General features: G+C 49.1%; 1 protein-coding gene across 1 annotated transcript in view; it reads right to left on the reverse strand.

Moving 5' to 3' along the window:
* Positions 1 to 24468, reverse strand: part of Igfbp2 (insulin like growth factor binding protein 2) — a 26770-nt gene extending 2302 nt beyond the window's left edge. The window contains exons 1-3 of the mRNA XM_055616695.1: positions 23441 to 24468; positions 1199 to 1425; positions 471 to 611 (exon numbers count right to left, since the gene is read on the reverse strand). Coding sequence (XP_055472670.1) covers positions 471 to 611; positions 1199 to 1425; positions 23441 to 23825 — 753 coding nt within the window. The 5' untranslated portion in view covers positions 23826 to 24468. The remainder of the gene's footprint in view (positions 1 to 470; positions 612 to 1198; positions 1426 to 23440) is intronic.
* Positions 24469 to 25132: the final 664 nt, after the last annotated feature.

Consider the following 25132-nt stretch of genomic DNA (forward strand, 5'->3'; position numbering starts at 1 on the left):
GAAGGAAGGAAGGAAGGAAGGAAGGAAGGAAGGAAGGAAGGAAGGAAAATACACTGTAGATTCCTACCCAACCTATTAAGTGACCTCTGGAGGAGGGCCCAGGGGTCCTCTCAGGTAAAACAAGGTACTGGTTTAGGTTTAAACCCTCTTCTACAGTAGCTACATCCAAACCTCTGAAAAAGCTGAAGTTCAAGGCCTTAATCCCTTCTTCTCTCACTTGTCCAGGGCACTCCCTCCTGACAGACCCCAAGAGAGAAGCCAGCTCAGGGAGTAGAGTCAGCCCCGACCTGCCTGAGGCCAAGGAGGAAAGCCTCCTGGAGCTGATGTGCCTCCATCCTTCTGGTGACAGAAGCCTGCATGTATCAAGGTTCAGCCCTTAGCTTCCAAGGATTTCAGGCTGGTGTAGCACAGACTAAACACACCAGGGGTCGGGGCTGAGAAAATAGGCTAGCACTCATACTCACACTCACCTGTTTAAGGTTATATAGGCCATGCTTGTCACAGTTCGGGATATGCAAGGAGTAGAGGTGCTCCAGAGGACCCCGATCATCCGGAAGGCGCATGGTGGAGATACGCTCCAGGACCTGGTCCAATTCCTGCTGGCAAGGAGTCTGGAGGCAAAAAGAACACATAGGGTTAGAAAAATGGGCCCACAAAACACTGGTACTAGGCAAGGCCTCATAAACTGCCGTATCTGTGGAGAAAGGACTCCCTCGACACCAAACGGCTAGTACAGCAGCATCAATGACAAGCAACCCTACTGTGCCTGGCCCACCCTGTCTAGAAAGCCACAAGGCTGTGACTTTTCACTGCTCTCTTACAACTCTTGACAACAGCCATCATGAGTCAAATCCGGCTCCACTTGAAAGGCTAGAACTTATAGCTCAAGCCATGGGCCCAATCCAACTGGAGACGCTGTCCCTGGAGTCTTTATCCCAAGCCAATTCAAATGCTATCTCTGAAGTTACCCTAAGGCAATGGCCCAAACTCCTCTCCCTAACAGAACCCAACCAGGGTCAACTGCCCAGATAGGCTGAGTGCCCTGTGGCTCAAAAGTCATCAACTATATCAATGATATCGTTCATTTTTGTTTGTTCGTTCACTGGTAGCATGTGGGACATGCTGTGACGGCCTGCCCAACTATGAGGCTCCCTTTCCACACCTTCCTTCCTCCATCACCCCCCACCCCTCCACTGACCCTGGCGGGAGGTGGCCGCAGCTTCTTGGGCTCCTCCAGGTTGAGGTGTTTGCCACCTTTGCCCATCTGCCGGTGCTGTTCGTTGACCTTCTCCCGGAACATGGCCAGCTCCTTCATGCCTGACTTGAGAGGCTTCCGGCCAGCGCTGCTTCCTCCTCCCAACATGTTCATGGTCCCGTCCACATGGTTCTCCACCAGGCTTCCCTCAGAGTGGTCGTCACCATTGTCTGCAGGGAGAAGAGGAGACACTCCGGACTCAGCTCCCCAGAGAGATGGGGCCTCCTGAATCCTAGCCTCGAGGAGGGTGGCTGTTAATGATAAAGGAGAAGACTAACAGAGTAACAATCATGTGCCAAGGACCGTGCTCTACAACTTAGACGGATTTCCATTTCAGTCTCAAAGTAACTCTTTAGGAGGTATCATGGGTTGGACACAAAATGTTTCCCCACTGACTCGTGCATTAGAACTCTTGCTCCCCAGGTGGCGGCGCTGTCTAGGGTAGCCATGTTGCCTGGCTGGTAGACGGGAGATGCTGCGGGTGGAGCTCTGAGGGTTACAACCCACCCCACTTCCACCCTGTTTTCTGCTGAGGGTGGTGGGACAAGCCTCTCCCACTGCCTCCCCCTCGATGAAGCCCTCTGAAACCATCTCCCAAGATAATGCCTTCCTCCCCTGAAGCTGCTTCTGTGAGGCGCCGGAGCAGTGATAAATAGGTGGGGGTCCCGCTGGCACCCCCTTCTCTTTCACACACAGAGAAGCTGAAGCTCACAGAGGCCTGCCTCTTGAGCCAGAACACATGCCTGCTCAGTGATGGATCAGGAGCTGAACTCAAGCGCTGAGTGACTGCAGAGAAATGCGAAATCCATTCTCAGTTCTGTCCTCACCCTCCAAAGCTGGGACGTAGGAGCACAGAAGGATGAAGACAGGCACAAGGCCTTCAACAAGGAGTGGAAGGAGGTCATCCCTGAGTCCAGCAGAAAGTACCAGACTTATCTCTAACTAACCCCAAGTTTAAGCTCTCCTTCATTTGTAGTCTGATCATGGCAGACTAGCTGAGGTTTTAAAAACTACTACCACAAGATGCCTGGGACCATCAGCCCAGCCCCCGACCACACTGTCCACAAGCCTGTATGTCCTAATAAAAATCTAGGAGAAGCAGGACAGTGGTGGAGCACGCCTTTGATCCCAGCACTCGGGAGGCAGAGACAGACAGATCTCTGTATGTTCACGGCCAGCCTGGTCTACAGTGAGCTCCAGGACAGCCAAAGCTACAAAGGGAAACCCTATTTTGAGAAAGAAAGATTCTAGGTGAATGCATAGGGGATGTTTTTCAACAAAACTTCACAGTCCCTACCCCAAAACGGGATAACTCTCAAAATAATACTATAGAAACATTGATGCAAGACACACAGCCCTCAGTAAACCCTTCAGAATTCATACAGGAAAGAGGGTACCAATAGTCCCCCCCCCCGCCAGGACTGAAAAATGGAAGGAGCCAACAGTAAACTATAAAAGGTAAGGTGTACTGCCCTGTCTGAGACTTCAGGAACTAGACCGTGTTCAGTTAAGGGAGGACTCCGCTCTTCCATGCCAGGTACAGCACTGTGTAGCAATGTTAACAGCTGTACCTGCTATCGCTGGGGGATATCAGACATGGCAAATGATTCCACCTCCACCAGCAGCCTCTGGACAACTGTGTGTGCCCCATAGTTAGAACTGTAGTGAAGAGGAGGATGACCTTGGAGGTTTCACAAAAGGGAAATGGTCAAGTATTCCATGCTAAAGGCAAAGATCTGCCTGAAGTTGTTAACGTTGAGCCATTTATACAAAATGCCCGAAACCTTAAAAAAAAAAAAAAAATCATTCTTTCTAGAAAGGCTAACACCCCATGGCTCATTCCAGCAGCCCCAGCATCAGCCACGGGGAAAGCTGAAAGTTTCATGATTCCATCAAGCCTGCAGAGGAGTCCTGGCCAACCTGGGTTCAGTCAGACCCAGGAACCAGGCCCCAGACTCCTCATACGTCCTGCTCTCCATTCTCTGCTCTGGGAGGTGGGAACTGGGGAAACCCAGCAGCACCCCAACCCCAGACACAGGTCAAATTCCCCTATTCAGCTGCCTGCATGGTTCCATAGAGCATGGAAACTGAGTCATCCTTTTTGCTGCACAGATTTCCTCTGTCCTATCAGGTCCCTGTAGAGTTAACCTCTGGACTGGGTCCTGCAGCTGGGAACCACCTTAAACATAAACACAACCCTTGCATTCTTAGATGGATACAGAGGTAGAGGGCAGAAGACCTGAAGAAAAGCTTAGGGCATTCTGAAATGAGCCAAACCTTAGGAAACAGACATTGAGACCTCAAATGCTGAGTGGACAACCTCATGGCACCGCACTGGCCCTTATCCCAGGGGCCAGGAGCTTCCCAGCCCACCGCAGAAATGACTCAGCTCCATACAGGATACATCTAGTGTTCCTGCAATAGCTAACTCCTCTTCACCCCGCTTCTACCCACAGCCACACAGGTCCACAGCTCCACCGGACAGAGCACAGGCTCTTCCCAGGCCTTCCAGAGCACTCAGCTTGCAGACCTTCTCAAACCCTCCTGGGAACTTGAACCACAGACAGGAGCCAATAGAAGAATCCCATGGATGGGTCCCCAAGTTCAGCTCAACATTGAATGCCCAGAACACCCTCTGCCAACTCTAGAGACCTATCTGCAAAGAGATGGGAACTCTCCGATGATACGTTCTCAGGCCTGGAGTCTACAGCCAGGGCCAACTTGTCATTTAGACACAGGGAAATGTTTTTGTTCATATTAAGGTGAGAACAAATTTAGCTTTTTAAGTCAAAAAGTCTTAAACATATAATAATGATAGGTTTGCATTTACGAAACCAGATGTTATAGTTTAACAATGCCTTTTTTGTTGTTGTTTTTAATGGAAGGGCCCACAAAGGTAGAAAGGCCTAAGATTCATGCAATGTCCTAATGTGATTATTGATGGATCGCCAGAAGACTGGGAGCTAGATGGGCAATTCTTTCCTGGAAGACTAGCTGGCTTCCTGCCCTTGAAGTCCCCAGCCTCCTCAAGGTGAAGGTCAGTTTGTCCATCCTCACAGAGGCCACCTGGATTCAAGGGTAGGTTTCATATTCTTCCTTTATTGATCCCACCACTACCTGCAAAGGTGTCAGTAAGATGTGGAAATCCACAGGCACGGCTTGCTGACTCAGGCTCCTTTTAAAGGTAGCATGACATCCGTTTCTTTCTCTGCAATAGATTGCAGGACCCAAGTAAATACAGCGTGAAGCAGGAGCCCAGGAATGAAATCAAAAGGATGGTAGGCTGAGAACAGCCTTGTACCTTGCTAGTATTCCTTGGTCAAAGGTGTTCAAGACTTCAAGACCAAAATCTGATTGGCTAACTCTACAGTCCATCTTTTCCACTCAGCTTTGAAGCTCTGAGGCTCTCTGTGCCTATGTTGCTCATCTGTAAAGGAAAGCAAATGGCATCCAGCTTCTGGATCTTGCTAGGATTCCCGAGAGCTGATCATGATGTGTACGGAATGAAGCACGGTGGGAGCATCTATCTGAATGAGCTCACAGACACTTCTACTTCTCCAGAGTGGCTCCATCCCACCTGAACAAGCATCATCCCCACCCCTACCCCACATACATGTTCTTATAGCTATAGAGGCAATCCACAGGAAAACATTCCACATAGAGAATTCCAGGGAGAGATGGAATTTCCCCTCAGAACAAAAATACCAAGCTGCATTCTTTTCTGCCTAAGAAAGTTAGATCCAGAATAGTACCTATTAGGCAACCGCTAAGACATGCAGCTAAGCAAGCCATGTTACAGAGGTGACTACAGGAAACATTCCTTAATCACCCCCCAAGATCTAGGTAGAAAAAGCTTCAGATTTGGAGGTAACCGGTAGGAAATTACAAGGCCCCTGAATGGACCTTGAGACTTCTCCCTGCCAGTTAATAAGATTAGCTGTTCTCCCCAATGTAGAAACTTAGGAAGCAGATCAACCCGGAAGCATGAAATTTCACAATTATAGTAATATACCAAAAAAGAAAGCTTTTCCAAAAAGAAGGGAGATAGGCAATGAAATGAACGAAATCGGAGCAATGAATGGAGGGTCTGAAGAGCATGGGGAACTCCCTTCCTTGACCTTGCTGTATGAGTACATCATCCCACTTAGACATTTGGAAATGGACAAGGCAGCTGAGACTAAAGAGAACAGATGGCTTGCCCTAGTCTAGAACTGGCAAACCTGAGGCCCTTGTCCATCTGAGTCTGCAGGAGCAAACATACTCGTCATCATCAGGAGCTTCACAACTGGCCAGGGCCCCATGCTGTCCTTTAACCCAGCCTTACCAACCTGGCCAGGGAGCCCAGCTGGAGGCTGACGTCAGAAAAGGTCTACATGTCCACTTCATGCACTGACACCTTGGTTTTAAGACTTAATCTCGAAGTATCGCCCTTTCTCTCAGGTAACCCTGTTTGAATGTAGCATCAAGGGCCTTACTCGGTGAATCAAAATCTCTGTTTCACAGAGCCCTGCTTTTCTTCCAGTGCCATGTTCTCGTCCCACTGCAACATTAAGTGTGTGGTTCATGATCTGTGGGAAACTCTAAAGTACTATGAGAAAAACAAACCCCAAGAACCTAAAAGCAATCCCCTCCACAGCCCTTGTTCTGAGTACTTAGCACCGGTCCTTACCTAGGTATAGCAAGAAAAGGAGCCCTCACATTCAAGGCACCACTATCTGCCTAGCAGACCAGCAGCTCTTTCCCTTCCCTTTCTGGTACTTATTCTAAACAAACCCTAACTATTTCCCAGCCTTCTCTCATGATGATCTCCAACTCTGGTGCCCAGGCATCACTGAGGTGAAGACTCACAGCCTTCAACAGAAGCTGGCCTTCCAGACCCAATTCAAGAACTGCTTCCAAGCATGGGACCATAAGAACAAGTGCTGGCTGCTTTCCTAATTCTGCCCTAGCCGGGCACAGAACTCACATGGCTGCATTGTTGTCAAACTCTCCAAAATTACACTTAACCTGGACATATGCTGGCCCTCTTCCTCTTCTTCCTCCTCAGATAACATCTCCGCTAATATCCATGGAGACAGGCAATCCATTATCAAACTCAAATGGGCCAAGCATCCCAAGAGCTAACTGAGCTCCAGACTCATGAGGTGTTATTCTTCCATTGTTTTGGTCAAACCCTTTAATTTTTTTTTCCTGGTCTCTTAAGCCTGGACAGTGGAAATTATGGCTACAATTTAAACATGATATTGTTTTATTACCAACCTCATTCAAACTTTCATTATGGGGAGCAAGCTTTATACAAGATGGATGGATAATCTGTTTCTTGAAAGTGTAATTATGAGGTTATACGCCATTTTAGGGAATAGAGTAGCTAATATCTAATAACAGAATAATCAAATACATGGAAAAACTAATTAAAGGACAGTTCCTCAGTGTTCCCTGCTGTGATGTCTCCATTTTGAATTAAGATTTTATTATTTATTTTATGTATATGGATATTTCTTTTTGCTGCATGTTATGTCAGTACACCATGTGCATACAATATGAGCAGAGGCCAAAAGAGGATTTCAGATCCCTTGGAACTGAAGTTACAGACTGTTCTGAGCTACAGTGTGGGTGCTTAGAATCCAATCTGGGTCCTCTGCAAGAGCAACAAGTACTCTTAACTGATGGGCCATCCCTCTGGTGCCCTCAGTTTGATTGGCGGGGTCTATGTTTCATTTTCTCCTTTCTCACCTTTTGCATTGCTGGGGACTGAGCCCAGACCTGTCTTCTTAAATTTGATTATGTCTCTCAACTGTTCCCTAGCACATGCTGCAGGAACTGAGGGAGGCAGAATATAGACATAAACACATTTTTAAAGACCCTCGCATGGAAGTTTAAAGTAAATGATTTTGTTTTGTTTTTCTTTTGCGGTTCTAGGCATAGAACTCTGAGCCTTGTACCCATAGAACAAGACTGGTTGTTTAAAACCTATAGGTAGCTGATCACAACCCCTACACTTGGCAACGGTTCCCTAGCACCTGGGCAGGAAGCAAGGGAGCTGGAAGAGAGAAAGGGGGTCCTAGCTATTTGTTTAGTTAATATTTCACCTGAAGACCTTTGTCTTTTGGAGTGACACTGTATTTTCCCCCACCATTTTTTTTTCTACAGATTCAGGACCCCAGGCAGCAGTGGCCTCTGGCCCTGGAATCCAGAATAGTACATAGGGCTGCCTGAATTCTGAACAGTGTACAAGAGTGCCTGAATCCCAAATGGTGTATGGGGAGCCTAAGTCCTTAACAGAGTAGAGGGGTGTTCGTCATGGTATAAGTCAGCCCTCAGAACAGGGTCCAGTTTAGTTAGTGAGTGACCCTCTCTGTGTTGGTAGGCCCATCTATCTTTTGCTGACACTGGCTTCTTATCCTTTGTCACTCTTTCCTCCCAGAAAGGAAGCCAGTCAAGTAAGGCCTGGCATCTCTCAGACACTACCACCACCACGGCCACAGCCAAGAAGAGTTTCCCCACATCCAGTAAGTAGACCATCTCCTCCGCAATAGACAGCCCTCCTCGCAGAATGACACTTGTCGAAGGAAACAGCTCTGCCAGTGTCACTAGATCCACAAGCCTTAGGGGACATCCTGTGGCTATTGCAGATTGTCCAGCTGAGTGTTCAAGAATTCAGAAACCAAGTCAGGTGGAAAGCTTGAGGTGATACATGCTATCCTTGCACAGGACAGCAATGAACCAAAACACAAAGATAGCAGAGCACTGGTTAAGGAGTCTCAGCATCTGGCTGAGGAATCTCCTCCATCTCTCACTTCTTGCAACACAGGCCCCTGAGCTCCAAAGCCTGACTCAGTTCCAGTGTCATTGGATGAGCAGTACCGGACTGGGCCAGAGGAACAAGGTTCTGACCCTGAATTTGCTATCCCTGGTACTGAGAGTGATGGCAGGCTGGGTACTGAGTAGGACTGGGCATCAGTGTGTTGTTCATCTGTAAGTCTGGGAGTTCGACTACATCACCGTTTCCAAATGAAACTATTCAAGAAGGATCATCTGAAGCTCTAAGAATAGCCTGGACCCAAGCCCTGGAGATCCAGAGGCAACAAGCCTGGCTTAGGATCAAGGAACCTGGATTTTAAACACAAGTCCTCAAACCCTGGCATTCCCCAGAGTTCCATCTTCCCATGACCCTTCTGCAGTGCTTTCCTGAACGGCTTGGTAAGGAGAGAAAGAAGTCTCTTCTACTGGAGCAAGACGGCATCAACCTCAAGCTTTCTCCCCTGTGGCTCCCGGGTCTGTAGAGAGACACAGACGGATGCTTTGCACAGATGCATCCTTGACCGGACACCATGAAGATTTCTACAACATGGCCTCACACTGCTGTGTCATCACTGGCTCACCCTGAGTGAGCACAGCCTCTCTGGAGCCTCCCTGCCTGTGCACACTCAAAAGGGCTGCTTTATAAACACCAGGTTCATTCCTGGAATCGCAAAGACCTGGGGAGGGCCAGGGCTGAGGCAGACAGTTTGAGAAAACAAAAACATGCTCAAATTCAGCCCAAGTCCTCTGGGACTCCACAAGCCAAGTTGTCCTTGAAGAGCCAGAGAAATTGATATCAAGATGGCAAACAGCACTATCAGTTTTCACGTCTTCCCATAAGTCCTAAACATTTCTCCTCCAGCTCACTCACGTCATCCAGGAACCTGGTAAAGTGACTTAGTGCCCAAAGGCCCAAGCGAGGGGTATGCATCTTACTACACACTTGAGACCAGCAGCCACGGGGACAAAGTAAAATGTGTGACCTCCAAAGTCTGCTGGTGCACAGGGTCTATAGATATGCATCTTTTAAAAATGTTCAGGGCCTGGAGAGATGGCTCAGTGGTTAAGAGCACTCGCTGTTCTTCCGAAGGTCCTGAGTTCAACTCCCAGCACCCATGTGGTAGCTCACAGCTGTCTGATGTTGTCTTCTGGTGTGTAGATGTACATGCAGACAAAAGTACCCATACATACATATATATTTATATACATTATAAATATATATATATTAAAAAAAACTGTTCAACAACCTCTAGTTGGTGCTACAACTGGCAGGTGAAAGCATAAAATGAATAGGATGACATATGGAATAACACACAGCAGCCATAAAGACAACCTGTTTATCAACAGGTAGATTCAAAAAACCTAATATTGACAGGGGAAATTAAATTTACTATAGCTCTCTCTCTCTTGTTTTGTTTTGTTTTGTTTTGTTTTGTTTTGTTTTTCAAGACAGGGTTTTTCTGGGTAGCCCTGGCTGTCATGGCACTCACTGTGTAGACTAGGCTGGCCTCAAACTCAGAGATCCACCTGACTTCTGAGGGCTGGGATTAAAGGCCTGAGCCAACACTCAAGACTTTCCAATTTACTTTAGAGAACTTGAACAATATTGATCCCCCGTTAAACACACACATACATACACACACACATCTGTACACATGCAAAAAAAATTCATCATATGTGTGCCAACTGCTTTAGATAAAAAAAAAAAAGGTTCTATTTAAATACTTCATGCTAGTAAACAAAATATTAAGCATTCACAGTTCTGGTAGAAGACTGGTATTTTTATGTTTCTCACTATTTCAATACTTTTTTTTTTTTTAAATAGTCCTTTCTCTGGACCGGAGTTGTGTAGCTCAGTGGTAGAATGCTTGCATAGCATATACAAAGCCCTGAGTTCCATCCCCTGCACTGTAAAAATAAATATGCATAAGCCACTTTACCCACTGTGCTGGCTAGTTTTATGTCAACTTGACACAAACTAGAGTAACCTGAGAGGAGGGTGCCTCAGTTGAGAAAATGCCTCCATTAAGATCAGCCTGTAGGGCCATTTTCTTAATTTAATGTAAGAGGGCCCAGCACACTGTGGGTAGAGTCACCTCTGGGCTGATGGTCCTGGGTTCTAAAGAAAGCAGGCTAAGTAGTAAGTAAGCACCCTTCTATGGCCTCTGCATCAGCTCCTGCATCCAGGTTCCCACCTGGTTTGAGTGCCTGTCTTGGCTCCCCTCAATGGACTGTGAGTCTGGGTATGAAAGCCAAAAAAACCCTTCTCTCCACAAGTTGCTTTTGGTCATGGCATTTCATCATAGCAATAGTAATCCTAAGACAACCACCTTCTACCCATCACCTATCTTGTCAAACAATATGAATAAACTTGGAGAGTCCCAGAGCATTACTGACTAGACAAGGCCCTAACAGGGGCATGGCAGTCACCAACACCACTTTCGCTGGCTGATACAATGTTGCCAGTATGGCTTGTCCATCAACAGGTCTCTATGTGGGCTCCTCGCCATTTCTCTGTGACATGAAGAGGTGGGGAACGAGTCAGGGAAAGATGCAGAAACACTGGCAGGGGGGTCAGTGACTCAAGAAGGACAAAATGAAGAAATGAAGATGGCTCAGCCCAGGGAACAGAAAGTCAATCATACCCTGGTGCAGCCCAAAGTAGCAATGGTATGGGGTCCAAGCAGGTGCAAAGAGGTAGAAATGTCCAGGGGGCAGGAAGGAGACAGCTGTTCTGCCTCCCCAAAAACAGGTGAGTGGAGAGATCCAAGCAATCGCCTCACTTGAGATTTCACACAAGAGAATAAAAACAAATGACAGATAGCAGGTAGGAAAAAAAACAAAAAGTAGAAAAATCGCACATCTCCTCTGGGATAACTTAGGAGGAAACCTGTGAGGGAATAAGGAGGGCGCATAGCATGGCTACCGAGGGTGCAAGGGCCGTTTGACTTTGAGTTGATAAAAAGACGCGGCTGGACAAAACATCCTAGAAATTCAGCTCTACTTCTCTGGTCGCTGGCTTTCGAGAGCTTAGTCCCTAGTCGGGGGTGCCGTTTAGGTCTCTCCTTCATAGAGGAAAATGTTACCGGAGGTGAGGGTGGAGAGCAAAAAGACTTCAACCACTCTCTCTGCATTTCTCTGCTTCATGATTGCCTTTCAAAATGTGATTCTCCCCTTGCAACTCAGCAGCCCTGACCTGCCCTCTCCCTGCACGATGGCTGTGATCCCTCTGGGTGGTGTTTTATCAGGAGAGTAACCCACACATGAACTCACACAAGCTGTCCACCAACTGAGGCCCACATGTGAAATCAATGCATGGAATTAAAACAAAACCCTGGAGTCTAGGGACTCAACTCCTCAGAAGGACGGAAGCCTCTGAAGGACACTAGCTTAGTCTTGGCTCCCACAGACTTAAAAATTATCCTTCATAGAAAGGGACCATTGTGTGAGGTGGGGAGGTGACCAACAGAGAGGGGAAGAGCGGACACAGGTGATCTGAAGGTGGTTAAAATAACAGAAAGGATGTGTGAAAAAGTCATAAGGAATCATAGGATTAACTACCTAAAAATACCTATCACACATAGAAGTCAGAAAGAATAAACATACACACACACACACACACACACACATATTGTGTGTGTGTGTGTGTGTGTGTGTGTGTGTGTGTGTGTGTGTGTGTGTAAATTTCTCACATCTGGGCTAGCATGAAAGGTGGGGAAAGCTCATGAGGCTTCAAACCTAGACAAAGAACCACAGGCAACCAAGGAACATAGAGAGGGGACAGTCTTCCCCAGGAAAGAGCGCACCAATTGGCTATTCAATACCAAATGGTCAACCCTGAAAACATACATGTAAGTGGCATTAGACAGTCTGAGCAGCTTGTATTCATATATTTAGGAATGTACATGTACATGTGTGTGTGCCTGTATTATATATATGTTTATATGTGTAACAATTTTTTTTTAAAAAGAGTCAATGCATTTGAAAGAGCAGCAATCACGGGGGTGGAATGTGAAAGGGTTTTAAGGGATGAGAGGAAGGGGAGAAATGATGTAATTATAACCTAAATAAATGAACTTTTTTTTAATGATACATCTCCATAGACAGACAGAAAAGAAGTTTGCTTTTCTGGACCATCTCCTGCTTTCTTCTTCCAGACTGAAGAGGCAATTCCAACTAAACTTGACTCTCCACTGTGCTTCCCGTCACTGTAAAGAGACTGCATCGTTTAAAAAGATCTTCCCAGAGCTCTGCTCAAAGGCTGAGTCCTCTGCTAATAACCACATTAGATTCATATGTATTTCTTCTGACTTTGTTATTTGGGTAAGACTTGACTTCTAAACTGTTTTTCTTGTGTTACAGGCGGTATGACAGTATTTATACACAGCAAGGCTGCAAACCTGGGCACAGTGTGTACTCAATCGTCACTTAGACATTAGAAAAGCTAGTTAGGCTGAGAGCAATCCATGTCCTGCGCTAGAGTACCTTCCTAATTCTCTGTTTTCTTTTGCGTCATGCCATCCATCTCCGTCTAGGCCCCACAGCAGCAAGAGTGGTAGCTAGGGATAAAAGGAAGGCAGTGAGCAATAGAAGCATGAGATGGGAGGGCCATGTGTTTCTACTAGGGTCTCTTTCCAAGCCACTGTCTCCTAAACTTGATTCTGATGATGTGACCCCACAGTCCCGTTCCAAGAAAGTGATCCCTACTGACCTTTCCAATCACTCTTCCACTACCTTCCCCTCCTGCTGTGCTCCTCTCAGTTCCCCAGACACTCCACAGTGACACACTGAACCCAGAGGAAGCAAAAAGAACTGTAAAACCTGCGCAAGGATGTCCAGGCTTGCCAGCCACACTCTCAAACCAGCACACCAGTGTCCTGAATATAAATAAGTATCTTTAAATAGGTCACCATGCTTCTCTCTTGCTTCAACTAGAAGTTCACTGATTTGTGGCTGATCTAATCCTACATCACAACCATCACCATCCTTGACCGTGCTCTCTCGGTTTAAGGAGCAACAATCCAAACTAGAGACGAATGATAGAACCTTAAGCAAGAATTCTCAAGTCTGGGTAGGTGAGATGGATTAATGGGTAAAGGTACTTGCTGGGTACACATGGTATCCTGAATTTGAACCACAGAACCCACATAAAAGATAGGAGGTAATCAACTCTACGAAGATGTTCTCTGGCCTCCACATAAGATTCATAGCATCTACAACACCCCCCCCCCACACACACACACACACACGTGCATGCGTACACATCAAAATAATAACAAGACTTTAAAAGAAACCCTCATTTCTGGAACATAAATGGGTCAGTCATCAAGCTAATGGAAGAACCATAATTAGGGAAGATTTCAAGGTCCCTGTCTGCCCATTGGAAACCCTCAAACAGACTCCAAGCTCTGGATTCACTGAAAGCTTTGTCAAGCAAAGGTAACTATTCAAGTAGTTACATCCTGGACAGAACTTTCTGTGTGTGTGTGTGTGTGTGTGTGTGTGTGTGTGTGTGTGTATGTGTGTGTGTGTGTGTTCATACCTGTGTGCTACACCAGGCACTCTCCTCTGCCTCATTTCCTAAAGAGACTTTCCTTCTCTGGACTTGAAGTTTCGTGGCTGGCTGGCCAGCAGGCCCCAGAGATCCTCCTGTCTCTGTCCCCTCCCCTCTGTTATAAACATTTGTGGCTATTTTCAGCCTTATTCTTATTTTTTAACACATGGGTGCTGGAGCTGTAAACTCAGACCCATAGAAAGTGCTGAGCCAGCTCCCCAGGCCCCAGCCCCATCTCATCAGAATCCTTAAGATGATTAATCAGACATCATCCAAACAGGCACTGGCACCCTCCTGATCTCTGCTGAGACGGGGAGAAAAGAAAGGAAGAGATCACAGAGAGTGAATAACATCATTTGGTTATTTGAGTTTCTGTGCTGAGTAATTTGTATACATAACTTGGTTTATTATCAAACAATCACGAGAGGTTGTGATTTCTTAACCCCTCTCACAATGGATAAAAAAGCCCTCCAATTTAAAGGCCAGCTGCACAAAAGTCACCTTATCAGAGGCAGGACCCAAACACAGGTTGCTGGGTTGCACAGCTCTTGGCTCCTCAGAATACCTTCTGATCAGCAGATCACTTCAGGAAGGGCAGCCAAGACACTTCAACCCCCAAGGAAGGGGGCTACCAGTTAATATACCAAGTGGTCCCACCCAACCACAAAAGCCTTTCCGACCCAGTGAGCCCAGCCCACTTGACCCCTTTATCCTGCCTGGCACAGCTCCCGCCACTGTTGGTACAAAACCCGTCAGCATTACCAGTAACAGGGGAAGATCTCAGGACACCGAAGAACTGCTATTCTGGGTCTTTTCTTGGCCTCGGGCACTTCAGAAAGCAAGTTCACCATCCAGGAGACTAGGCATCCCCATCCAGAAGTAAAGACAATATCCCCAAAAGAAACTTCCTAGGAAGTTGCATAAAGGAACATTTTTGAGAAATTGTACCTTAATTACTTCCACACAGGGGAAAGAGAACTTTGTCAAGAAGCAGCATGTACCCCACTGCTTTTGTGCCATTAGGAACCCCAGTGGAACAGGTTACAGAGAGGAGAATCTAGGGCCATAGGCTAGTCTTAGCACTTGACCCACAACAAAGCCTTGATTTCTCCATCTGCCTCTGAGCTTTGTGGTCGGAAATGCCTGCAGCAAGGCATTTCCAACCGTCACAGATTCATCTCTGCCTGTCGAGATGGTACGTTGGCTTACGGCTGGCTACCAACTCTCCCCCACCCCACAGTCTTAGACCCCGCCAGCCAGAAGCCAGCCCCCTACCTTTTCAACCCACCAAGATGAACACACTAAATAGGTTCCTCTGGTCTTCCGAGCGCCAGCACCCTCCTCGACATCCTGGCTCTGTTTAGTTCCTTGAATGAACACAGGCTAACACACCTACAGTCGTCCACTAATTAGAAACCTCCCCAGGCTTCGCTCCCAGCCAACTCCACCAGGGTCTGTGGGCTAATTCCTCCACCCAGCACCTGGAGGTGTGCCAGCCCCTGTCCCCCTCTCCCCAGTCTTCACTTCTGCCCTGTTTCCCAACAGCCAGGAAGGGATGTGAGGCAGACAGCCAGAAGGGCTTCAAGGCTTCCAACTGCCTGCCCTCCTCAAAGAGAGAGAGAGAGAGAGAGAGAGAGAGAGAGAGAGAGAGAGAAAGAGAACAAAAAGAAGAAAAAAGGGGGGAGAAATTCCAGACTGTAGTGGTCTCTCGGGGCGGGGTGGAGGGAAGCCAGCCTTCTTGAGACCTAACTGACAACCAAGCTGATCCAGCCCAGACCAGAAGGGGAGGGGCTAGTAGCCAAGGAGGAGGAGGGGATGGGGGGTGGTCTTATGTTGTACTCTATGGAGGAGTGACTCCCTGGACTCACAATTCATCACTGAAGGGCTTCTCCTTACCATCCCCCACCATGAGGGGCCTCAGGGTCTAATCCATCCCAGGCTCCCCAGGATCCTGGGTTAGGGTCTAAATAGGTGCTGGCAACCCCTGCTCTCCTGGAGGCCCACCTCAAGTAGATGCCTAAAAATAGTTGTCACTGCACACGTCCAGCCGACCACTCAGAGGGCTTTCTGGCGTCCCAGGTTCCTCAAACATGAGGAAAGCCCCAGTACTCAGAAAACCCTCTCCAGCCCAGCGTCCCCCTGAGGGTCTCTCCTCCCTGAAAACTGACAGGCCACAGCCCCTCTCAGCAGTGAGGTCAGCCCTGGAGATCACGTATTAAGGAAATAACGGCTCTGGAGAGAACCTCCAGATTCTTTGCCAGGATCACGTTCAGAACTCCTGGCACTGCCGGCTCCCGAGACACAGAAACTGAAAATCTCTATTGTCCTGGAACACAAAGGGGGATCGCAGGGATCTTCACTGGCTTTTATCACCTCATGGCCCAGAAGACACCACAGGTGCTAAGCGTGCTACGCTCAAGCCTCAAGGTGTCCCTGTGAGGAACACCTATGGCCACCATGACCACCATCCTTGGCCCAGTGACACCTCAGCTATTCTCCAAGCTTCCAGGCTCCAACAGCTGGAAGGCTAGGTCCCAGGTTGACCGGCCAGATGGACTCAACCCTTTGTCATTAGCTAAGTGAGCAGGAAAGCCAGCACAAGAACCCAAGGGTCAAAGCTCAAGGGTCATCACCTCTGTCCTCTGATTTTCACTCAGCACTCTCAAGTGTGAACTACAGCCCTGGAACAATGAGTCCCAGAAATTTGGACTCAAACAGCCTAATCCACCCACAAGAAATGCAGAACATTTTTTCTCAGCTGGTTTTATATTGCATCAAAGAGCAGTTTCATTACTTCATTATCCCATCCACAAAAGGACTCTCTAAGCCCAATGGACATAGGTCAGACAGAGATGGACTTATTCCCTTTATAGGTAATATCGAGTGACATCATCACCACACCAAGCACTGGGCATTACTGTATCTCTTTTTCTTAATTTTGTTGATTTTTTTTTTTATCTTGTTGTGTGTGATTGCTAATCTGATTCGTCATTCTAGAGTCAAGTGAGAGATGATGGGCTTTGAGGCATGCCTAAGGGGAAAAGATGGAAAGAGCTGCCCACTGTGGGTGGTGCCATTCCCTGGGCTGGGGTCCCTGAGTGTATAACAGGAGAAAGTGAGCAGAAGACAAGCATTCATCCCTCTATGCTTCCTGCTGCTGTGCCTTCCCCTCCGTGACGGACTGTACCCTTGAGTCCTGGGCCAAAGTTGCTTTTGTCGGAGAATTTCAACACAACAGCTAGAAAAGTAAAACATTTTGCTTCGGGTTGGAGAGACATCTCAGAGGTTAAGAGCACTGGCTGTTCTTCCAAAGGTCCTGAATTCAATTCCCAGCAACAACATGGTGACTCACAACCATCTATAATGAAATCTGGTTCCCTCTTCTGGCCTGCAGGCATACAAGCAGTCAGAACACTATAAATAATAAACAAACCTCAAACCCTAAAATTATAAGCATGAACTATGTACAGTCTATCTGTGTCTACTTTGACACACACATTTAAGAATAACCCAGTAGACTCATGAGTACAGCCAATCTCTGATTTACATACACATAAGGAAACTGAGGCTCGAAGAGACTAAACCTCTTACTTCTGACATATGGGATTGGATCATACCGAATGAACAGACCACCTGACTTTTCCAGTCTGGCCTTTGTTTTAAAGGCCAGTTAACAGAAAGCAAAGATGTCATTTGTCAAGATTAAGTAAGCTGATGTATGTCAACCTATTGTGGGTAGACATTTCCCATGGTCACAACTAGTCTAATATACACACCTTGAAGAAAACAGAAGTATCCCTACTTCACCAGACCTGTGTTCTGAGGACGGCCTCCAATCCCCACAAGTTTTGTGGTTTTGGTTTTGATTTGGGGTGGTGGAACTTACAATGAAGGCCAGCCTGTCCTCTCAGTCTTGACTGACCGTGCCTCTGTCTCCCAAGTGTTGAGATTCCAGGTATGTGCCATCAAACCCAGCCACCACACAGGCTGTAAACCATGGCCTCTTGGGACCCAGCAAGCTTGAAAGCAAAAGCCAGGCTACATCCCCCATAAGCTGCTGTCTACTCACTGCACTTTCTCCCCAGAGACCCCTGGGACCTCTATGTTTCTCATTACTCAACACATGATGGCTCCATATGTTTTTGAAGTGTGCTCTCCTCACAAAGCTGGCAACGGTGTGTACCATGACCTACCTGACACCCACACGCCACAGTTACCAAAGCACAAAACCTCTGGCCCACAGACTCCAAAGCATTTTTCTGTCAACAGTTCCATCCTGACTTGAGCACAGAAGCAGAGGCCTTCGGCAGCAGCAAGTCAAAAAAAAAAAAAAAAAAATCTTAGCTCTTATATACTTGGTTCCTCCACTGAGCCCATGCAGGTACCAAAGATGGAAGTAGATGAACCTCCCTCCCCCTTGGGGGGATGGAAGGAAACTGGACCCAAAGGAGGCAGTTGTTTCAGGATAGGATGAGGACACAAGAGGAGCTGACCCATCTTCTCATGGCTGCCTGCCACCTCAGGAAAACGCCAGCCAGAGATAACAAAGAGAAGCAGAAGGGTCTGGAACATCTGCCAGCCAGATCTCGGGCTCCCTACTGAAGCATATGTAACTGCCTTCTCTTTGCCTCCATTTTAGCAAAAGCAGCCATGCTAGCCCCTTGAGAGCACAGTGCCGCGTCCTTGGTCCACAGAAGACCCATCCCTAAAGCCCAGCCCCCCACCTCCGGCCCCTCTCCCTGACAGTCAACAAGCCCTTTTCATCCCACGTTGAGTTTTGTTCAACATTCCTGTCGGCAACCACCATCAAGGCCCTGAAGACGGAGCTGAAGACGGCTGGGACTGATTGTGCATGCTACTTTTTCTGAACACTGTCTACCTACTTAGCATGGAGTCAAGGATTCCAGCTGACAGGAAGAGACAACCATGTGTGTGTTGGGGGTGGGGGGGTGGGGGCTACAGAGACTTCAAGGACAGGATAAATCCAGAAGAAAAAAGAGCTGGAAACAGAGAGAAGGCAAACACTAAATGCAGCCCCTGGGCACAGTGGTAGGGGACTACAGCTAAGACCCAACCAAAGGAACTAAAGGTTTCTGCCCTCCTTCAGCCCCTTTAGCAGCACCAGCCCTACCTTCCAGGTGTAATTTACCCCCTTCTCCTTTCCACTAGAGCTTTCAGAACCTCCTATCAGCTGTTGAGAGCAACTTGTCTGACTTTTTATAAGCAGAGAAGAGCCAGGCTGAGAAACCAACCACAAGCTTATCTGATGGGGAGGTTTCTCGGAGTAAACGTCTGACGCTGAGTGGATGGATGGACGTGCGCTCCCAGGTAACCCAAGGCATTTATTATATTTCTAAAGATTTTTTTTATCTATGTACTTTACATATGAGTGCTCCATCTGGATGCATGCATGCACACCAGAAGAGGGTATCGGATCCCATTATAGATGGTTGTGAGCCACCATGTGGTTGCTGGGAATTGAACTCAGGCCCCCTGGAAGGGCAGCCAGTGTTCTTAACTACTGAGCCATCTCGTTGGCCCATCATCATCATCATCATTATTGTTATTACTACTACTATTACTGGGGGTGGGGGGAGAGTGTGAAAGCACAGGTGCACACTGACCACTGCATGGCTCTAGAGGTTAGAATACGATTTGAAAGAACTGGTTCTCTTCTTCCACTGTACGTTCTGAGGATTGACCCTGAGTCATCAGGCTTGTATGGCAAGTGTTTTTAAATCTCATCAGCCCCAGAGTACTTTTATAGGATTAATGTCACTCAGTTGCCCCGATATTTAGAAAATGCTTTGCCTGAATACTGTAAGGTGGACTGACAGTGAGAACCACAGCAGCATCCCTCTTCCTTTGGCTCACTAGCAAGCTCAACAGTCCCAGCTGGCTGAGAGCTATTTCACAGAGAGGCCTCCCCTCCTCACAGTCACTGGGTTCCTTCTCCCAGCTCTCCCACCTGTTCTAACGCAAAGCATCCTTAGCCCTAGTTTGTAAAAGGCCTTTCTAAGATTATAGCATCTTTAATGTTACTACACAAGTGTGTTTTGTTTTGTTCTGGGTGGGAGACAGGGTTTCTTTGTGTAGCCTTGGCTGTCCTGGAACTCACTCTGTAGACCAGCCTGGCCTCAAACTCAGAGATCCTCCTACCTCTGTCTCCCAAGTACTGGGGGGAAAAAAAAGGTGTGCACCTCACCACAGCCCCGGCAAGTTTTTCTAAAAAAAAAAAAAATTATTAGGAATTATTGTGGATGTGGGAGGGTGAGCCCACAGCACGTGCCACACACAGCACATGTATGAACATCAAAGGGCAACTTCACAGAGCAGCTTCTCTCCTTCCATCTTTACGTGGGTTCCCAGGATCAAGTTCGGCTTATGACCTTTACTACCCACTGAACGATATCTGCCAGCCCACAGGATTTGTGCTTCTTCAAGCTTCCTTCCATCTCTTAAGGAACTGGGTCACCATTGCCACACAAAAGAAACCACTCAGGAAACATTCCTGACGTTTGTAGAAGGTAAAGAGTAACCGTGGAACAAAGACTTGACCCTGAGGCCGCTTCCAATCCTAGCCCCTGGGCCTAGGCAGGGCCAAGCAACAGTCTGTTCCTCCACGGTCCCCTCCACTGCCTGGACTCTGATGCCTGGGTGCACAGAGCCACACCCCACTCAGCTCACAAACCAACCAACTCTGCAGATTCCCTAGGTGTCCCGGAGCAGTAACGCACGCCTCACCCTGCCCTGGCTGTCAGCAAAGGGCAGCAGCTTAGCCAGGCTGGATCAAGTACTGTCCAGAATCAGGGCAAAGAGGTGGAAGGTGTCCCTAAGAATCGGCAGAGACGGTGGGTCCCGCTCATTCCAGAGTCGTTTACCAGTTTGAACTCGGTATGCAAATTTATGCAAGACGAGATGCAAAGCAGTGCTCTGAGCCAGAAGTCCCTTTGCTTTCTCCCCCTTAATCTGGAAGCCAAAGTGAACCAACCACTGTAAATCAGGGCTTGCCTCCTTACCCCATCGCCCTGTAACTGCAGATTCAGGCCTCCCCACTCATCGCCTACCAGCGGGCCGGCTGAACATTTCTATAGCACCTTTATATGTGCTAAGGGCCAGAAGGCCACTTGGGCAGCCCCACCCCTCAGCATAATCCCCTGCATTGTATGAAACAGAGGGGGAAATGGAGGGCAGGAGACTGGGGAGATTCTGAGGAACCAGCCTGAATTCTGAAAGGGTTTAGCCTGGCCCAAGCTATCCCTCCCCAACTTCTCCCTAAATTTTTTTTAGGTACTTCTACTGCCTCATTCCCTCCCACACTCTTATAAAGCATGGACCTGTGACAGGTCTCAGAGTTCCGTTTTCATTTTTCCTCCAGGCCTTGCCAGTCTGATTTCTGTTTCTATGAACCAAAAGGTCCAGCCCATCACCCCTTGGGATGCAGGATCACCACCAGTCACTTCTACCCACTGACATGCCCACCCCCACCCCCTGCCTTCCTGCCATCCCCAGGAAGCCAGCAATACAGTCCCTGAGTCCCTGGGAACAAAGACAAAAGAGCTAACAGCAAAGCCGGAACTGCTGGGGTGCGCTGCGTGGAAATAAGAGGGTATGTTTAAAATTCTCAAAAGCAACCTGCTCAAAGAGGAATGCTGTTGGGCCGAGGGGGGAGGGGTGTTCAGCCCTCAGAGCAGGGAGGAGATGGGCAAAAGACAGTGGACAGGCAGCAAGCAGCCCTCATTGCTAAGATCTGTCTGAACCGTGTGTAATATCTCCTCCCCGCAACTGAGACTTCAACATTCTTCATACAGAGTCTTTAGTCCTAGCCCCAACCCAAAAGCCTCTCCCTCAGGCCTAGAAGCTTCTATCTTTGCCTTCTTCCGGACACTCTTCCAAAAGCAAGCTCCTTCCCAAATGACCCCTTTGACGGCCCCGAAAGTCCTGTTGACCACTCTTCTTTCAAATGCACCTACTCAGCTTCCGGCCATCACTCCCATCCCACCCCCTACCCTCGTTAATGTCCCCTCTTCTAGACTGGGAACAGGAGAAAAAATGTGGAAGAGGCATCTGGACCTTGGGAGAAGGCTCAGGCAGCAGCTGGGATGAGCTGGCAGGAGGGAGTCCCATAACCAGGCAGAAAATCCAGAGTGACATTCTTCCCATGAACTCACCCCATTGTACCCTGGCTCCCCTGACAACCCCCCTTGCCCCACCCCACCCCCCATCCCTGCAGCCTGTAAGGAAAACTGACCCAGGAAACCTGCCACATCTGTTGCCTGCAGAAGACTCCAACCTATTTCAGAGTCTTGGGAAGCAGGAAGGCTGGATATTTCAGGCTTAGAATGAAAACAATGAAACGCGGTGGGGCGGGGGGGGGGGGATACGAAAATCATGGGAGGAAAGTTCACCCCGATTTAGTAAAATGGTCAAAATCCGAAGGCTTCTGCAAGGCCTTGGGATACCCTGCTGAGGAAGATGACTCTGGGACCCCAAAGGTGATAGGGGAAGGCACGGGGAGAGGGCTTCCTTTTATTACTGAGAAGCAAGAGGCAAAGAGTAATCCCAAGGCAGGCTGAGAGAGAAGAAAGAAACCCCTGGAGTCCCCTCAGAGGAAGTCCCACCTTGCTCTGTAGTCAAGGTCAAAAATGCCTCCAAGAACTGGAAACTTCAAACTCTGACCTCTAACTCCTTTGGGGCGGGTATGATAGCAGACCAAGGTAAAAAATGGAGCGCACAAAGAAATCGAAAACCAACAAGAGTGTTTGTTCTCTCTCTCCCTCTCTCCCTCTCTCTCTCTCTCTTCCTAACAAACACCTCCTGGCTACCCCACTCTGAGAAGCTAAGTTAAAGCCTCTTTTTAAACATCAGCGAATAGGGGGCACAACTCAGCGCCGTCCCCAAGACGAAATAAAACAGTCACAGATTTCTCCAGACCGATGTGGCAGGAGGAGTTGGTAATGAAGAAAAAAAAAAAAAAAAAAAAAAAAGTGAACTTCTCCACAGCCGTCTTGTGTCCTTCAAGTTAACTTTTTTTGGAAAGAAAGTCTCTTTAACAAAGAACCCTACCTTCCCCATCCTGTGGGATAGGAGGGGTTCCCTAGATTTAGGAGGCGGTAGGGTGGTGACACACACCCACGTTAAGTTGTCGCTTTCCGACTCCCAAGCGGCTCCAGCACTCAGACCTGAGGCCCAGGCGCTGAGCCGCACAGCCCGACTGCCAGGGTGCCGGAATGCAGCTGGCCATCCGGCTTAAGTTACACAGCTCGCTCCATTCTCCACGTGCAACCTTACCCCTCTCCTCACCTCCCAGTGCCAGAGGGAAGCACGGGTCCCTCCATTCGATCCCTTCTCACCTGAGGTCTGCGGTGGCACCTGCGCGCGGTGGCCAGCAGCATTCCCACCGGGGAGCATCAGACCGGTGGTCACTGACTTAAGTTGTTCCAAACGAGGTTCAAGTTCCTACACGCTCCCCACCCCCACCCCACCCCCGCCCGCCGCAGTTCCTAGATCTGACCGCTCGCCTCCCCACCAAGCCCCGCCAGGAAAGACTGTGGTAACAGGGTGTCTCTCCTCTGCTCCTTTACCCCATCAAATCCCGCTAGGTCCACCTCCAGCCTCCTTCCCGGGTCTGTCTTTCCGGTTCCCGCTCCCCAGAGTCTCCCTGGATCTGCTCAAGGACTGGGCTCTTTCTCGTCTACAGTAGTCCCAGGGTCCCGTCGGACTCTCCTTCCCCACGCGAGAGCCGCCAGTCAGGAGACCCCGCTGAGCTGCGAGTCCTGCCCTCTTCCCCTCCAACACGCACACACACTAGTGCTCACAGCTCGCGTTACCTGCAACCTGCTGTGGGGTGGCGCCCACGCGACTCTTTTCACAGGTACCCGCGCCGATGACCAGCGTGTGCAGGGGCAGCTCGGAGCCCGGGTTCGGGTAGCAGCGTAGCGTCTGGGCGCAGCGCGGGGTGTAGACGCCGCACGCTTCGCCCTCCAGCCGTGCGCACACGGAGCAGCAGCCACAGCCGGGCTCGCGCACCAGCTCGGCGCAGGGCCCGTCGGGTGGGGGTCCGCAGGCGGCCAGTCGCTCCGGCGTGCAGGGAGGGCAGCGGAACAGCACCTCGGCTCGTACCCCGGGGCCGCAGCCGCCGGCGCCCAGCAGCAGCAGCAGCAGCAGCGACGGCAGGAGCAGAGGCAGCGCGGAGCCGCCCAGTCTCTGCAGCATGTTGGCTTGTGGGCAGCGTTAGTGCGGCGAGCTAGCGGGCAGGTGGCACGGCCCTGGCGAGCGCGGGAGACGCCTCCTTGCCTTCTTTCTCCTCCCTCGCCGCTGCCGGGTCCTAAAAAGCCTGCTTCTCCCCGCCCCACCCTGCTTTCTCCCCTCCCCCTTTTGGAGACCACTCCCTTCTCCCCCCAAGGCACTCCTGCGTGCGGGCACGTGCTTGCGCACACGCCCACTCGCCCACCCTACGTTACTAGGGGATTCGACCGGGTCCCCAACTCCTCCCTGGCCACGACTTTGCACCCTCCGGCCTTAGCTCGCCCGCTCCGGGAGAGTAAGAATAACTTGCAAGCGTGGGTAGAATCGGCGTGGAGTGGGAAAGAGCCCGTGCTTTTGTCTCCTGTCTTTTGGTTTTAGTTCGATTTGGAAGGACTTAGTCTGCGCCCTTCCCACGTGGCCGGCTTTGAACTAACTGCTCGGGAAACACAAAGGCAGTCTTGACCTTAAAGATTTCGGCGCGCGCACCGACTCCCCACAGTCCTCGCGTTGCTAGGAACAATGACCTTGAGTGAGTCCCGAGGAAGTTCGGTCCTTCTAGATCAGGCTCGTCCCAAACAGCACCGCCCGGCAACAACTTCGGTTTCCCAAACCAGAACTCTGGGCTACAACAGATGAAAATCTGGTGTAATTCCTGTTGCCTTAATCCCTAAGAGACCTAGGTCACTCGTTCGCCCGCCCCAACTCTCACCCCCGCCCCCGCCCCAGGAAGTCTGAAGACACGCCCACTGAAGGGGTCTTGAAAAGGTCAGCTTAGACCCCCAGGTGAGCGAAAGCCCTAGCGCTAGGCTGGTTAGAGCTCGCTCAGGTAATACAGATGACAAAATGTGGCTGCCTCCGTTGTTCTGGCTGGCTGAGTCACCCAGCCTAGCTGCCCAAACCTCCAGCACTCCAGCCTGGACAGAACCTTAATTATTCACTCATTTCCCAGGGTTGCGACCTTTAACAAAGACGTTCGCTCAGTGAGGCGTCTACCGTCCCCCGGCAAGACTTCTCCAAGCCGTCCTTTCTAACTTTCAGGCTCAGAGTCTATCAGTTCAGCAGCGATTTGCTCATGTGTCTGCCTGGCCCCAGCGGTGAGTTTCATGCTTTCTAGAAGGCAAATTTCTAACCATAAGAAACTAGGAGACAAAGCGTTATGGGGGAAGAGTCTGGCCATCGTGGGAGCCTTTGTGGAAGTGTACTATTCAGATGGAAGAGAAGGGGGACGCTTTCGAGATTAAAGCTTGGAGACTCCAGAGAGGGAAACGGAAGTT

The sequence above is a fragment of the Psammomys obesus genome, unplaced genomic scaffold (genome assembly GCF_907164565.1).
Source record: "Psammomys obesus unplaced genomic scaffold, mPsaObe1.curated_primary_1811, whole genome shotgun sequence".
NCBI classification, from domain to species: domain Eukaryota; kingdom Metazoa; phylum Chordata; class Mammalia; order Rodentia; family Muridae; genus Psammomys; species Psammomys obesus.